This window comes from Ascaphus truei, chromosome 8, assembly GCF_040206685.1.
Source record: "Ascaphus truei isolate aAscTru1 chromosome 8, aAscTru1.hap1, whole genome shotgun sequence".
Classification (NCBI taxonomy): Eukaryota; Metazoa; Chordata; class Amphibia; order Anura; family Ascaphidae; genus Ascaphus; species Ascaphus truei.
The window spans coordinates 69,040,317-69,058,013 of NC_134490.1; the positions used below are offsets into that span (position 1 = coordinate 69,040,317).

Sequence of the window (17,697 nt, forward strand, 5' to 3'; positions counted from 1 at the left end):
ATGGGGGGGAGAGAGAGGATGGGGGGAGAGAGAGAGGATGGGGAGAAAGAGGATGGGGGGGAGAGAGAGGATGGGGGGAGAGAGGATGAGGGGGTGCAGTTTGGAATTTCATTTGTTTTCTAAATATTTTTTAGTGTGTCTCAGTTTTTATATTTGAAAATCTGGTCACTCTACCTGTTGCGGCCGGCGCTGGAATTCTGGTTGCCTCCGGGCACCGGGTCTTCCGAGCTCCTGTGGGCCTGACTCACTTTCCCGCACCAGGCCTCTTTCTCCCCTCTATTTTCGCCAGGGCACACACCAGTGGGAGAGAGGCCTGACACAGGAGAGAGGCTTGCAGGAGCTAGGGAGTACTGAGACCACCAGCAAGGTAAGTATTGAGTTTTGTGTGTGGGAGGGGGGGTAATTATTGTGGGGGCTTGTGTGGGTATTGTGGAGGGGAATTGTATGGGTATCGGGGTGTGTGTGGTCAGTGGGGGGAGGTGTAAGGAGGGGTGGATTGAGGGAGCGGGATTGAATGAGAGGGGGTAATTAAGTGATAGTGATAGTGGAGAGAGGGGGTGGAAGAAGGAGGTGGGGGAGAGAGAGAAATACACGGGGAGCGTTATATACCTGATTGGCGTTATATAAAGAAAGATATACACACGTCACACGTTGCGGCCTCTTATTAGGCAGCCATTTTCATTTATGAGCGAAACCACTGGCAATTAAACCGGTAAATATCTTGAGAAGTGGGAATTGCTGTTCTAATATTTAATAGGAAACAGAACGGCGGTGCACAGCTGAAGAAAACTCCACCAGGTAAGTTAATGGAAGTAAAACTTCTATTTTTTGGCACAAAATTATTAAAAAAACATTCTAACGCGTTTCGCGCGGGAGGCGCTTTATCAAAGAGACTAATTTTTAAGCCTGTGGTTTTCAGCCTGTTTTTTTAAGAAACCCAAACCCCCACTTATAGCGTGTCTGAGATCAGATGCATTGTAAGGAACCCCAACCCTCTCTAATAGCGCGTCTGAGATCAGATGCATTGTAAGGAACCCCAACCCTCTCTAATAGCGTGTCTGAGATCAGATGCATTGTAAGGAACCCCAACCCTCTCTAATAGCGCGTCTGAGAGCAGAAGCATTGTAAATTCTTCTGTATTTGGTACAATTTTCAAATAACCTGAAAATTACAGGGAACCCTTTAGGGATGCCCGCGGTACCCCTGTTGACAAACACTGTTTTAAGCAAGTAAAAGAATGAAACTATACACATCTGAAACCCACAGACAGATATAGTTAGCTCCATAACTCCAGCTTCCATCCCACTCATACAAAGTGAGCCATCATACAGCCATGCTATAAGATATCACTGCATATGCTCTGACACTAAAGATAGAAACATTATGGAACTAGTGAGAGTGCAGAGAAGAGCCACCAAATTAATAAAGGGGATGGACCATCTAATTTATGAGGAGAGGCTAGCTAAATTAGATTTATTTACATTAGAAAAGAGAGGATATGATAACTATATACAAATATATTCGGGGACAGTACAAGGAACTTTCAAAATAAGTACGGTACAAAGGACTCGGGGTCATCCCTTAAGGTTGGAGGAAAGGAGATTTCACCAGCAACAAAGGAAAGGGTTCTTTACACCCCCCCACCCCTCCTGTGGTTGTTTTTTGCACTTGCATCTAATTGTTGTTCTAATTACTGTATGCACTGGTTTCTGTATATGTACATTTGCATATATCATGTTTTTTTTTTTGGTTGTCTCATTTAATCAATTAGCTTTTTGATATTGTCATTTTTACAACGTTTTTGTGTTTTAAAATGATCATCTGGTCCTATGTGGGACATAGTGATTCTTTGTTTTTATATTAAATGTATACATTATTTCTAATACTGATCCCCTGTGCGCTGTTTGCATTGTCTTGTCATTTGTCAGTGAGACCTCCTTCGGGAGACCTCACATAGGAGTGTTTGGGAGTACCTCCTGACTGACAGCTGCAAGGGGCTCAGATTTATCAAGGAGCATTTTTAAGACAGTGTCACGGTGAGATTATGGCAGGCTGTATAAGTCACACATAAATATATATAACAGTTGATATATATTTATCACTGGGTCTGAACTGGGACGAGACTTAGATATGATAAAATATAATTTATTCCTTGATAAAGGTGAACACACAGAAATGTACAAATAACAGGCAAAAATATAGACACTTACTTAAAATGGAAATGATGAAGCAGTCATATCTGGACTGGCAGTTCATACAGCACTCTTCATAGTCATCAAGACACCAAAGACATGAAAAGACCTCTGGCAGGAAGACAGTGCATAGCGTTTCTCTCAGCAATCAAGATGGTATAGAATAGACTGAACACTTGAAGAACTTGAAAAACGTGAACAACACTGGATAAGGGCTTGACCACAGATTATATACCTTTTGTGGCCCTATCCTTAACCTTAAGTACAGGTGATTGGCTTTCAATTACCTCCAGCCACTCACTAACGTGGGAAAGCATTCTGACCCATGCCCCCCTGCTAGTTAGCACATGCGCAGTAGAACTCTGGGGTCTCATTTCTGAAGCCCCACATTTGCACCAGGAATGCCAGCCAGTCTATCCGTTTGGAGTGCTGGCAGGAAAACCTTTGTTGAAAGGTGTGAAATGGGACACTTAAAGACTGCTCTGGTTTGAGCCTTTTCCGCCCTCAGGTAAACAGGGAGGATGACAAAACCCTTTGAACAATACTTAAGTCCTAGACATTGGGTCGCCTCTAGGGCCATCTGCTATCCTGGTATGCAAAGAAATTTCCTCTGGGTTTTACCCATACCTTGAATCACAGTATTAAACCTAAAACATAAACGTATTAAAATATCCGGTTCCGCTGGGTCCAGCAGATCCAAACTTCCCAGTTCTCAATGTCGGAACGGGGACACCATATGGTCCAAAAACCGACGTGCTACGACCTTCGGAACTGGAGTTACACAAATGCACCTTAAATTATTTTTCATTTTAATACAAAAATCTCCGCTAAAAAGAAATCTCAGCTTTTCACTAAATCCCCATTGAAAACAACGGGCTCCGCCGCCATGGGTTTCAATGGAGCAACTCCGCCGTTGTAGTCAATGGAATTTCCTACCATAGACTTTCAATGGGGAACCGCCGCCATTGAAGTCTATGAGAAAATCCACAAATCTTTACATTTGTCCATACTCCGTCTGGTTGGTCTGAGGGGGCTGGGAATGGGCATGCATTAAAGCCGGAACTTTGGCTTCATGCCACCCAAATCCCATCCCTCTGGGCATTCCAGAACCGGAGATATGAATTTACGTCCATACTCCGTCGGGTTGGTCCAAGAGGGTCAAGGATGGTTCTGCAGTAATGCCGGAGCAGTGACTACAGATACCCCAAGCCTTGATCCTCTGGTCCCTCCGGAAACGGAGATATGGATTCCTAAATTACAGCATTTCACACTTAGTCATTTTTCTGAGCTGTTTCTTCCGCCGCCATTGAAGCCTATGGCGCGACCCGCTCTTCTCGTTTCGACCCTTATCGGGGGTCCAGGATACGGGGACCCGGTTGTGGTCGAGTGGGGGGAGGTCTAGGAACTAGGGACAGAAAGAATTTTATTTCTAGGGCCCCCAGAACAGTTTATTCCCACGCCACTTGTCGTTGAACTTGACTTGTAAGTGATCAAAGCTCTCCTATTGAAAATGTATCCGCTTTGCGGTTAAGCGGTTTGGAAGGCAGCCAACTCGTTCCTGGAAAGCTCCTTCGAGGGTTTCTCCATTGAAGTCAATGAGCCCATAGACTTTCAATGGGAAACCGCCGCTCTCCCTCTCGGACGCCATCTGCTGGTCTTCTCAGGAACCGGACTTCAGAGCAAGATTCACCATTAAAAAGCATTGAGCCCTAATGGCGGCCTATGGGAACCTGCAAAATGGTGCCTGAAAAGGCGGGAAAATTACACAAAGGGCTATAATCACTATACCACTATTAACCCTTGTGCTCCCGGATGGATCCCAGTGTGTGTGTGATGCAGACACTGATTAACAATAAAACATGGGGGAACAGGGAATATACATTTTCAGGTTATGACAAGGGTTAAATCACACTACTGGGCCACAGCCCAGTTAACCCCTTGCCTCCCTGGTGAGGTTAGAGGGTGGCCAATTGGGGTGTAACCCCTTTAATCCCGGGCCAAATCCTCTCCATCATCACAGACAGCAATAGCGCGGTTCCATCGATTTTACCCCACAAGAATACCTGCTCCATTTCAAAAAGAAAAAAACAACCACACGCATACCACTAGTAGCCACATACAACCCAGCCCTAGAGTGAATGCGAAAAATAATCAAAGATATGCAACCTATGCTGACAGTGTATCAAACATTAAAAGACATCTCCCCAAACATCACATTCTGCAGTTCCAGCAACTGCCATACCTCAGACAGAAGTTAGTCAACAGAAAACTTGCTAACGAACTCAAGGACGCTGAGAATTGTACAAGACCATGCAACATCACACACTGCAAACTTTGTAAACATATATGCCAAGATCCCAAAGCCAGTCACAAACATCAAACACTTAATATTAAATAAAGGATCATAGTATACTACTGCACGTCTAGGAATGTGGTATGCTGTACATCAGGCCTGCACAACATACGGCCCGCCCAGCCTCTCTGTGCGGCCCGCGATGAGATTTAAAAATAAAAATTAAAAAAAAAACTTAAAAAAAACTTTAAAAAAAAAAATGGCTGCGATTCCCCGCGGTCCCGGAGGTGATGTGAGGTGCATTGAGGTGAGGTGCAGGGAAGGTGCGGTACAGGGGGGTGAGGTGCAGGGAAGGTGAGGTACAGGGGAGGTGAGGTGCAGGAAGGGTGATGTGAGGTGCAGGGGGTGAGGTGCAGGGGGGGTGATTGGAGGTGCAGGGAGGGGGGTGATTGGAGGTGCAGGGGGGGGGTGATTGGAGGTGCAGGGGGGGGTGATTGGAGGTGCAGGGGGAGGTGATTGGAGGTGCAGGGGGGGGGTGATTGGAGGTGCAGGGGGAGGTGATTGGAGTTGCAGGGGGGGTTGATTGGAGGTGCAGGGGGGGTGATTGGAGGTGCAGGGGGGGGTGATTGGAGGTGCAGGGGTGGTGATTGGAGGTGCAGGGGTGGTGATTGGAGGTGCAGGGGGGGTGATTGGAGGTGCAGGGGGGGTGATTGGAGGTGCAGGGGTGGTGATTGGAGGTGCAGGGGTGGTGATTGGAGGTGCAGGGGGGTTGATTGGAGGTGCAGGGGGGTGATAGGGGGTGATTGGAGGTGCAGGGGGGGTCATTGGAGGTGTGGGGGGGTCACTGGAGGTGAAGGGGGGTCATTGGAGGTGCAGGGGGGGGTCATTGGAGGTGCAGGGGGGGGCCATTGGAGGTGCAGGGGGGGTCATTGGAGGTGCAGGGGGGGGTCATTGGAGGTGCAGGGGGGTCATTGGAGGTGCAGGGGAGGTCATTGGAGGTGCAGGGGAGGGTGGTTGGAGGTGCAGGGGTGTGATTGGAGGTGCAAGGGGGGAGAATGATGTGAGGTGCAGGGGGGGAGAGTGATGTGAGGTGTAGGGGGGGAGAATGGTGTGAGATGCAGGGGGGAGAGTGATGTGAGGTGCAGGGGGGGGGGAGAATGATGTGAGGTGCAGGGGGAGAGAATGATGTGAGGTGCAGGGGGGGAGAATTATGTGAGGTGCAGGGGGGAGAATGATGTGAGGTGCAGGGGGGGAGAATGATGTGAGGTGCAGGGGGGAGAAGGATGTGAGGTGCAGGGGGGTGGGATGTGTGTGGTGTGCAGGGGGGTATTGTGTGTTTGATGTGGAGAGGGAGTATTATGTGTGTGGGTGAGGGGGAGAGATGGGGGTATGAGAGATAGATGGGGAGTATCGCAAAGGTTGATAGTGAGGGGTTCTGGGGGAGATATGAGGATGATGATGAGAGGTGCTGGAGGAGAGATGATGATGATGATTATTTTACCCGTGCGGCCCAAATATTTTTTCCTTGGAGCAGTTGGGCCCTTCTCGCTTTACGAGTTGTGCAGGCCTGCTGTATATGATTCAATGCAACAAATGTGACCAAGGATGCTACATTGGTGAAACAGGCCCAAATCTTCAAACCAGAATGAAGCTACACAAACACACAATAACACACCATGAAGAAGGAAGATACTGCAGTCCAGTGGGAAACCAAAACTTCTCAGCCAGATCATTCCATAAATGATTTAAAGATCCAAATCCTGAAAGGAATGTTTAAAAGCACTGAAGAATGGAAAATATTTGAACTAAAAATGATAATGCTCTTTGATACTAAAACAAGAGGACTTAATGCTGATATGGGGTTTGTTACAAGCCTTCAGAATTTTTTCTAATGTTTGTCCCTACATCTGTTAATTTGTATTTCAAACCCATCTCTCCAGCTGCACACCCACCCCCTAAAAACTGCTGATGGATACATGGTCCCATATGCTCTCCACATTTCTCATTAACCCATTCATCCATTTATTGTCCTGTTTGTTTATTTACTATCCCCTTTTGCCATGAATTCTCCACATCTCCTGTCATAGATTATCTTGGTTTTTTTTTTACAGCCCAGTTCAGCTTCATGGAATGTTTGTGAATCAGTGTTGCTGACCTAAGGAAGAGAGAACTCTAGAAACCTTGTCTTATAATATCTATTGTTAGTTCAAATAAAAAAAGGTATCACCTAATACTGAAGTACTGTCATTTACTCTGCACTATCGCAACTGGACTAACACGGCTATTTCTACTTAATTCAAGCAAGTAAAACAGATACATCCTGGATGATTGAATATTTTCGAGGAAGCCACAAAGTTGCCTACTATGGGGCCTATGCAGAGAGCAGCGCTATTTCGAAATTCGCCATTTTTTGGAGAAAATCGCGCAGAAAGCAGCAGAAAATGGCGAGTTCCGAAAAACGCGCCAATTTTTCTTTTCTATTTGTAAAACTCGCCTCGCGGCTGGCGAGAACCTCAATCTCGCCAGTTTTAAAAATATCCTAATGCAGAGAGGCGCGAACGGCATCTAGCGGCTGTTCGCGCCAATAAAATGGCGCGATTGTCTCCTTTTTGCCTCGCCAGAAAAAATTGGCAAGAAGCTGCCGCTCGCGGCCATTGCAAAGGGAAAAAAAAGGCGCGAATTTGTTTTTACACGTTTCTGAAGCGCGCATCTCGCCAATTTAAACTCGCCACACGCATCCATGTTAAACATAGCAGAATTCGCACTTTTCTGCATATGGAGAATAAAACTCTCCAAAAAAAGCTACTTTTTAATAAATTCGCCAATTTTAAAATTCGCTGCTCTCTGCATAGGCCCCTATATAGGTTGAGTATTTCCCTGGTAAGTATTGCACTGATAATACATGTGTTTAACCCTTGCAGTGCCGGAGGAGAGTAACACTATCTCCTGCATCAATGTAGTAACAAAAGGAAGCACTGGGAGTATGATAGGTGGTATGATACATTTTTTGGGACCAACAAGTAGTTGATGTGTTACATGCTTTCGAACCTCTCAGGGTCCTTCGGCGTGTATGGCAGAAATACAGAAAGAACATTATTATATACAGTGCATGTAAGAGAGCTATCTGTTTGCAATGGATGTTGAGAGGAAGTGGGAAATAAGATAAGGTAGAAACAGGTATCCTATTGTGAAAATTAACAGTAGAGACATAAAAGGCTATTGAGATGTAAAAGCGGCCTATACAGCCAGAGGACATACGTGGGGGAGTGGAATGGTGTTTGTGTATAAACATCATCCAGGGAACATCTCTCTCAGGTTACCAAGGAGATGGGGGCGGAGCAACTAGTGCGTACCCATAAAGAAATGCAGATGATTGACAGCAGGAGCAGCCAATAATTGGAATGAATGCTACAGAAGTCAACCCCTCCCCCTCCCCCTCCAGCATCTGCCTGCACAGTATCGCATTGATTGGCATTCGATAAAAGCCAATGAGAGGGCAAGTAGGGGCGTGCGCTCAGCAAGACCCACCCAACGGCGCAGTTGATTGGCAGCAGCGGTAGCCAATAAGTGGTGTCGACCCCTCAGGACCCCCCTCGTCTCCGCCCTAGCAGCAGCAGGCTGCCCGGCGCCGCGTACTGGTCCCTGGCGGGGAGGCGCAGTGGAGTTCGCGGGAAAGCAGCGCTCGTTAGGCCCAGTTTCTCACCGCGGGCTCCCCCACCCCCGGGTCACTGTTTTTCTTCTGTCCGAGTTGCGCCCAGAGATGGACGAGCTGCGGCCTAGCGGCGCCCCCGCGCCCCAGCCCTTCCCGCCCCTGTTCCCCCCCGGGCTACACACCATCTACGGCGAGTGCCGGAGGCTGTACCCGGAGCAGCCCAACCCGCTGCAAGTCACCGCTATCGTCAAATACTGGTACGGGAGTGGGGTGCCCCCCGGGGGGGGGGTCCACGGCATGGGGTGCTGGAAGATGGGGGTGGTTACCGGTGGGATAGGGGGGGGGGGTGGTGGTGCTGGCCCCGACCCCCGTGGTGCAGCCACGCTAGAGTCTCCCCGCTGGTTTCGTGTCTCGGGCTCTGCTACGTATGTCGGTACGAAGTACTACATTTAGTTATGAAAGAAAAAACTTTCGGCTTTCCCATATTGAGTATTTGATTACAAGTACTCTTGCTCCCCAAGCTTTGTAAAGAACAGATAGCGCTGCCTGATTCACTCCGCGCTATCACTTCTCCGGCTGCACTTCCCTTGTGGAGAGCTGGAAGTTTTACTTCCACAAAGACAAATGGGCCATAAAGCTCCCATGCCCCCTCCCATGCCCTTACTTTCTTTAAACCTCCATATTGTGGCGGCGATGTCCGGTTATATCACATGACATGCAGCTAGCGGGTGATAACAAATGTTGTGTTTAATGGAAAATGCATCTTGGTGCATATGAGCCACATTTCCTCCATGCAATGTAGATACTGTAGGTCTGCAACCTTCTTGGGTATTAACTTTTTAGCTGTATCGCAATGGGCACATTTATATTTTTTACATACAGTATTTGCCTTCATCCCGTGATTTAGGCATACTGACTGCGTTTTTAAAACTGTTTTGCAAGCCAGTCCTGTATTGCAGGAGTTGAAGAGCTGTATGTGGGGGGAACTTGTCTTCCTTGTTTTGGATTAAGGACTTGGCAAACTAATGAAAAGTTTCTTCCCTGGGGATATGGAGACAAGTTCTAGTTGGCTTCTTTATGTCCTCTGCTCAGTAATCATTCTCTCTGCAAACGCCCTGTGGTAGCTGAGCACTGATTTTTAGTGAGATTTGTAGACTGTTACAGAAGCTGTGAAAATGAAAGAAAACAAGAGCAGGGTGCTACTGTTAATGGTGACTAGTGCAAGAAAAACAGTACTGTGACAGTGATATATTGTCAGAAATAAGTAATCAAAAGATCACAGTACAATGCCTTTTCATTTTAACTTGCATCAGAGGTAAAAATCGCAGGGATATTGTGTACACTTGCAAATGGTACTTTTTTTTTTTTTGTACACTTTATAACGTATTACCAAAAAAATACACTTGTGGTAAAAGGGGATGCCACTCATGCCTGCAGCGCTGGGTACTACCAGACAGGCAATCATGCTGGAGATGCCTTTTGCATTCTGTCTTGTGTTAATAAATCCACAAGCAAGTGGGTACTAAACTGTTATGTGTGATTTTATGGTATTGAAAAAATAGGCAGGACTATACATCTTTGACAATACATATGTAGATTTTATATCGGCCTTCACCGATTGTATAATTGGCCCAGATGTCTAAGGGGGAAATGCTGTCATGGCAATAAGATCTTCTTATATGCAAGCTGTGCAGGTGGGTGAACCAAAACATGGTAATGCTGAAGACATCCCAAAAGCTGGGTTGTTGATATAAGCATTTCATGTGTCCCAGACTTTGGAAAATGTAGCACATTCCTCCTTAAAAAAAATAAGTGATTCTTCCCATGAACATGCCATATCTCGTGTTTAGTAACATTAAAGTCGAATAGTGGGGTTTAACGATAATGCTGCTATCCAGCATCGTGTTCCTGTGCGAATTGGTCATCAGTTTATTTTCGACTCAGTATTAATCAGGAGTTGGCATAGGGCTGTTCATGGGTCCGGTCTCAATGACGTGCTTAAGATGCTGTTAATTATATGGCATATCTGAGATGACAGTGGGTTGAGGAGAAGGCAATACCACCAGACATGGGAAAGTGATCCATTGTGGCCACAGCCTCCCGAAGCATCTGAGAGACATTCTTATTACATTTATGGAAAGTGAGGGAGTCGCATATAAACCATAGATAACGTTTAGAAGCATTTATTGCTACTACTCTGATTAAAGAATACGATAGAGCCAATATCAAGATATTTGGGGACATAGTAGCAGTCTGAGAAGCTATCATTGTAAACGATATTTTGTTCTCTCTGTCTGTATTTATTTGTGGCCCTTACAAGCAAAATGATGCAATTCTCAGCTCTTAAATTCTTTACTCCAGTGATACCAGCAGAACTCCAGGCTGTGAACAAACTTGAATTCAACCCTGGGCCAAACTTGGATGACATAATAAAATTGTGTGCGTGTGATTAGCTATCAGCCGCTAACATTTAAGCCTTGTGACTTTCATCTACACTACATTTTGTCACAATAAGCCCACCTGAAGGAAGAATACTACTCTTATCCTGGGGCTAGGCTGAAATCAACAGGTCACTCCAGACCAATATGCAGTAGCACATATACATTAATATGGGAAGCTGGCATCAAGACACAATGTTGGGTAGAATTAGTGTATATTTCTGCATGATACACAAACTGGTATGAGCTGCACTGTTTAGCAACAAGTTTTAATGGTAACAAAGGTTGCTACATATAATGAGCACATGATTATTGCGAACAGTGCATGAGCCATATTGTGCTCTGTATAATCTCAGTACAGAATTGGCACCAACAATCTGCTCTATTGGGGTTTTACACACAGTAGATCCTGGTATTGTACTCAATAATACCACTCCTGCTACACAAGGAGTTTTTAATGCATATGTTCTCTAACCTTACCTAATTAACAATACACTATTGGCGGTTATCGCTTTAGCTGCTCTCTATTACAATTTGGTAGTTGTGTTTAATATATTCAGGAAGGTGATTCTCGTTGGTGTCCACCATTATTTTATTATTAAAATAAAACTTTAATAGTTATCTCACCATTTACATCCATTAGGAGTGCTATAATAGGGGCCTTCCTTTCTTGCCTTATTCACTTGAGGTTTTTGTCAACACGACTTTCATACCATCATAACTCTTGGAATTGGTCATGAATTTCTTTCAGAATTACCAGTCATAAGTAAGGGAACCGTTCTTTAAACGAATGGCATAAATATTATTCAGACTGGCGATGTACTGGTTTTTTTTTGTTTTTTTTCTTGCCAGCCTACCATGGGACTTATTGCCCTTTTTTCATATTTCTGGGGTGTTCATCTCATGGCCTCAATCTTGTCAGACAAGCAGAGATTTAGTACCCCACATGCCTTAATCATTTGACCCAAGATTGCAGGAGAGCACTTATGCCGAGTTTGCAACCTGATTAGGTGGGAGAACTCAAGATTGCAAGAGTGTTAATGGTTAAAAAACAAAAAAAACAAAACAATTTCCCTCCCCCTCTGTAAGGTGTGGCAAACAAAACAGGAGTATTTATGGAAGGAGGTGTCAAAGAACACATGGATGGGTCTCCTTTAGGCCCCTTATTTTTTGACATAACCCTCAAACATAGGCTTGCTGTTTTTAAAACCTTTTACATTAAGATGGTTTCACAGTAGTAATGCTCTCTAGTTGTATACCTATTTGGTATGAGAGCTGCTGCCAGGCAGCACACCAAGCAAAGGTTCGCAAGATCTGTGGAGAAGGCAAATTACTGCAAACCTAAGCATACAAAACCATTTGGGAAAGGGAAACTCGATAAATACCAGAACCAAGATGAACTTGGGTCATCAGAGACCAGGTGTATTTTCACCATGTCATCCTATTTTTAAGCTTTTTCTCAACCCAGGGGGAGCATGTGGGAAAAAAACAACAAAGAAAAAACACACTAAGTGCAGACAATAGTGTTCAATGATGAAATAATGTGATGCTTGGCTCCTATATGCTGCCTACTCACAGAATGTCAGTAGGATAAAGACAGTGGCGGGATATGTGGAGTCTGGTGGGTCTCTCTGGACACAGACAGGAAGCAGCTAGGAAATGTTAAAAATAAATAATAGCGTTTTATCACTATATCAGTGAAATGTAGTGTGTAGATGGTTGCGGTAACATATAGAGTACTTGCATAGGCAAGCGAGAGAACCCCTTTAGAACAAGCACTCGTGGGGTGATAAAGGGTGTAGATAAATAAACCTTTATTAAATAATTAGGGTATCAGTGAGCACAAAACTATTAAAAACAAATTAAACAGCTAACTCCCAGTCCTATAGACTAGGCTGGTTGCCATGTGGATCTAGGGAATACTAGTTAACTGGCATATGCAGAATAGATGTTTAGCTAATGCCTCAGTGAGGTATATAGATGTATAAATATTTATAGTCTTATCAAGGATGTACCGGACAGGACATATAAATATATACCTACACTGAATGAATTGATTCAAAGAGTGTACTCGTGGAAACCATATAGTAAGTGATGGCTGTACAGTGTCACCGCACTCACAATCTGAACATATATACAGATCAATACATTTGGGTACTCCAATAAATATGAATCAACAAAAATGATATATATAAAGGTCCCTAGAAACGACGCATAAGTATATAACATAGGGTTAAAAAGGCTACTATGTAGCTAAAGATAGGCTGAGGGCCAAGTACATAATGTGTACAGGAGATTTCAACATGACACATTCGCAGTCTCTGTCTATAATATAATGCCTCAGCATATTCGGGAGTTCTCACGTAGGTAGATATTAATAGGTGAGTAACTCCCCACGAACTTCCGTGGAAACGGCACCGTATAGTAAGGTGAAGTTGTATAAGCAATTTATGTTTCAAAGTGCAACGGTTTTAATTTACTGTGCCCACAATGTGAACTGGTATAGAGTGAAGGTCTGGTCTAAATACCCAGATATACTTAGTGTAGCACTAAAGAACTCTATGCACCTCCCACCCGGTGTGGTGTATTCATGAGCACCACCGGACCTTTAGTTATCCGGGTGAGGAAGGGGTTAAAGTTGGATAACACTCTAAATATACTGTCAGGAGTCTACCTTGAGGTCTATTATAGGACTCACTAGATGGTCTGTATATAGATGAATGGAGCCCCTATATATGTACACTAGATAGAAGGGTCCTCTTAGTGTATATACAATATACTGTATACAACTCCAATCCGGTGTGGTGTATTAATGAACACCACCGAACATTAAATTAACCGGATAGGGAGAGAGATAAAGAATGCATTTCAAATACTGTGTCAAGTGGGTGTTGGCGTCTATGAGCCAATTGTAATGGTATTAATAGCTCAGATCCCCCTATGTAGGTAGATGTATGTAGTGAGGATAGATATACACTCAGTTGTTCTGTGTTATAATACCATCTTGATTGCTTAATGATGCACACAGAACACACAAGGTTCACTTTGCATATGTTGTGGAGACTTCCACCCGGCGTGGTGTATTAATGAACACCACAGAACGTTAGTTAGCCAGGTGGGGGGAGTCTCTGTGGGGGTAGGAAGGCGCCTAGATACAGCTCACCCTTGCAGCGATCGCCTCGGAGCTGCATTCCACACCACACTGACACGTGCTGACGTCACGGAAGTGCGTCCTCCACCGACAGCTGTTTCGCGTCGCTCTGACGCTTTCTCAAGGTGGTCCCGCCTCTATGATAGCCGATGTGTTAAATAGGCACACGTTGTCATGGCAACGGTCGGCGCTAAGGTAAGTATTAGATCAATAAAGCTTTAGTTTTGTGTCTCTTTATTGTACAAAGTAATGGCAGGTATCTTAAGGATTAACCTGAATGGTTACATCGGGAGTGGGGGTAGTGAGCAAATATGTAACACTTTAAGTAAGGAGGCAATTAGGCTGTGAATAATCTACCATATAAAGTGATACTGGGATCAAAGATAGGTATTTGATTATATGATTGATTATATGATCGATACTGGGGGTGTGAAGGCAAATTTGTCCATGGAATCATACCCAATAAGTAGTCTGAAAATATCAGTATATATATTTATCTCCGTTGTTTGGGAGCAAAATAGTGTGTGTGTGTGTGTATTTTTTTTTTTTTTTTTTTTTTAGCAGAAGGTCAATTGGGACAAAATTGAGTACCAATGTTGGACATAGGGGGGCATAGTCACCCAGATGTTAGCTGGTAAGTTGGCGTTTACCCACCCCTCAGGAACAGGGAGTGGGGGAAACCAGTCCCGGGACAGGTGCATACACTAGCTTAATGTCTGTGTTGTTTAGCCAATGAATGGGGCAAACATAAAGCCCTCGTTCAGGCCCTGTGGATACAGGGTACCTAGTGTATAAATCCACTTCGCCTCTTTTTTTTTTCAGAAGTTCTCGGTCCCAATCCCCCCTTCTAATGGATTCTGGAAGTTGGTATATGCCTTTAAAACGTAGATGTGAGATGTCCCCCCCATGTGCAGTGTTAACATGTTTGGCCAGCGGGGTATCAATGTTTTTCCGTATGGTCCCTATGTGTTCAAGGACCTTCCTTCGTAATTGTCTGCTTGTTTTTCCTACATATTTTTTGCCACATTGACACACCGCCTGGTAAATTACCCCAGTAGTTCGACAGTTTACGAAGTGGCGTATTTGAAATGTCTTGCTATCATCCCAATTCCCAAAAAGCCAGCCATTCCTGTGGCGAAACGCGTAGAGTGGACCCGCCTAGGAAGTGAGAGGATTGGTGCTGCGAGCTGTCAATCTGTTGCCGGACCGGAAGTGACGCGACGGAGCTGATCGTGCCCACCGGAAGTGACGTGTCGCGCTGGAGACACCGCTGGAGGCGATCCCCACACTACATGGTGCAGAGGTAGCTACAGAGAGCCTGTGAAACAGCCCATCCGGGACGTCGGCGGTGCGGTGAGCTGCGGCAACCATCTACACACTCCATTTCACTGATATAGTGATAAAACGCTATTATTTATTTTTAATATTTCCTAGCTGCTTCCTGTCTGTGTCCAGAGAGACCCACCAGACTCCACATATCCCGCCACTGTCTTTATCCTACTGACATTCTGTGAGTAGGCAGCATATAGGAGCCAAGCATCACATTATTTCATCATTGAACACTATTGTCTGCACTTAGTGTGTTTTTTCTTTGTTGTTTTTTCCCACATGCTCCCCCTGGGTTGAGAAAAAGCGTATTGATCATCTGGGACCAGTCAAGACAGTCCCTTCCAGAGGGTCTGAGCAGGGGGTTACAACTTGTATTACTTTTTCACAACTGCACTATTTTTAGTCACTTTAATTTTTTACACCATCATATGTGTGTTATATATTCACTGTATTTTAAGTGATCACTAGCATTTAATTAGCGCCAGGTCTCACCAATCACTTTGTCACATCCTATTTTTAAGCGACACGGGTAGGGAAAAAAGGAGAGGATACATGTGTTAAGCACCCACACATTTCCTAGCATGAGCAACGTAGAGGCATAAATCTCAGTATTTACTATTTCAAGTCACAGACCCAAGAGTAGTACAAATTGGTAGACATGGTAAAAATGTTCATGAACCAGTAACACATGAGGGATTATTACTTGAGCGCCCCGTAATGTCGCAATATAGTATGCATTGTACAGATGTCTGAGGCTGAGTTCTTAGTCTTCAACTAATCATCACACACGCAAGATGAAATCCTGCATATGGGTGAGTTGACTGTCCCACGAGTGACTGGATATCAATACACCTGGAGGCATTTGAGGAATATAGGTACCTCCTGCATGTAAGTGGCAAGAGGTACTCTTGTTTATATCAAAATGTTTATGAAAAATTACCTAAGGCTAGCATAGTCTACCATAACCAAAAACATCAATTGTAAAAACATTAATATCCTCTACTGAAGCAAAAAAAAAACCTGTGACACAAAGCTTCCTGAGGACAGACTGCTTTGACTAAACCATGACCTCAGATATTTTGTAGGGTCTTTGACAGGAACATTGTGATGCCAGCTGAGACTCTGGTCCTTTCTATGGGTCTGGGAAGTTGCCACTGCGATTTGACGGCACCCATGACCAGGCTGGCCTCACCGCCACACTTTTTTTAGGGGAGTTGGTCTCTAGTCCGTCTCTCCTGGTAACTCCTGCAAGGGCCTTGACTGAGTTCTGGCTGCCATCCCTTGCCACCGTGAACTTAAACTGAAAGCCCCATCTGTGCTTTGTCCTGTAGGGCCTCTGTGATGGGACTTAAAGCTTCTGCTAGGTAACTGATTTTTGAGGTCCAGGAACAGAAGCGGCTTAGATCAGTCTACAGATGCTCGATTTCCTGGTTATGGCCTCCTTGGACTTAAAGAGCTCACAATAACATCTCGTGGATATCGGTGTTAATGGCTTTAGGGCTTAGTATTCGAAGGGTCCTGTCAAAGTAGCGCCACCGGGATTCCTGCACATGGGTAGCGGTGTAAACGGTTAAGATACCCAGGCAGATCCGTCACAGTTTCTGGAGATGCTAGGCAGACAAAAAGACAGAGGTAGGCAAATGGCACTAGACAGGCAATGGTCAGGGGTAAGAAGGTAGCGGTGGTCAGAAGCGAGCCAGGTTGAGGCTAGGAAAGAAGCAATGTAGTAAAGGTCAACTTGGTTTGGTACACAAGACAAACAGGAAGTGGCAACAAGCTAGATCACTAGGGAACTTCAATCGGGCAACCAGGAAGCTGGGCATTGAGGTTTGTAAAGACCTGCTTGTTGACATGAAATGATGCTGGTGTCATGCTGTGCTCACCACATACAAGGCGGGATACCGGAGCTGAAGTGGGAATGGGTATAAACGCCACAATGGCGCGTCTGGAGTGTAGGTTGGTTGAGGGGGTTGGAGAGGTACGGGTCGTCGTTATACTTGCAGGGGTCACGGTAGGAGAGGTCTGGATCATTTGTAGGTACGATTAGCCGTGGTCAGGGTTGGAGAGTTGTAGTTGTCCGAATGACGAGGTCAGGGTAGGAGAGAAGCGGATGGTCTGGAGTACGGAGGTGCGGAGTCCAAGGAACAAACCAGGTCGGTACACAAACAAGGTTCAGCAACGCAAGACTGAAGGCAGAGTAGTGGAAAACACCATCGTAACATGAATTATGCTCAGCCGATGTGGCACAGCTGAGCATATAAGTGAGGGACCAGTGGGAAAAGGGGTGGAATGGAGGTGCGTCCTCACCGTGAGCAGGGATAGGTTTAGGCTATGAGGAGATTATACCTGTTGACGCGGAACTTGTGTGCGTTGCGCAAGTGTCGCACGCGCTGCTGGTGTGCAAACCGGTGGCAGGACCCTCCGCCAGTGTCCCTGGCAGGGAGCTGGGTGCGTGCTCAAGCATTGCGCTGCAGGGAGGAAGCGTGGGTCCCGAGCACGTGCTGTCGGGAGCGGGAAGCACTGAGGAAGTAAGGCGGGAGTGCCCCAAGAGCGGCGTGACACCTGGTTCCTTACAGTACCCCCCCAGCCTCCAGGAGCGACCCCCAGGCTACTCCAAAAAGGTTTAAGGGGATATTTCAGAT

At 45.4% G+C, this 17,697-nt stretch overlaps 1 protein-coding gene across 1 annotated transcript in view; it reads left to right on the forward strand.

The window, feature by feature from the left end:
- Positions 1 to 8,065: 8,065 nt before the first annotated feature.
- Positions 8,066 to 17,697, forward strand: part of SUFU (SUFU negative regulator of hedgehog signaling) — a 50,214-nt gene continuing 40,582 nt past the window's right edge. Inside the window, exon 1 of the mRNA XM_075613054.1 lies at positions 8,066 to 8,394. Coding sequence (XP_075469169.1) covers positions 8,246 to 8,394 — 149 coding nt within the window. The 5' untranslated portion in view covers positions 8,066 to 8,245. The remainder of the gene's footprint in view (positions 8,395 to 17,697) is intronic.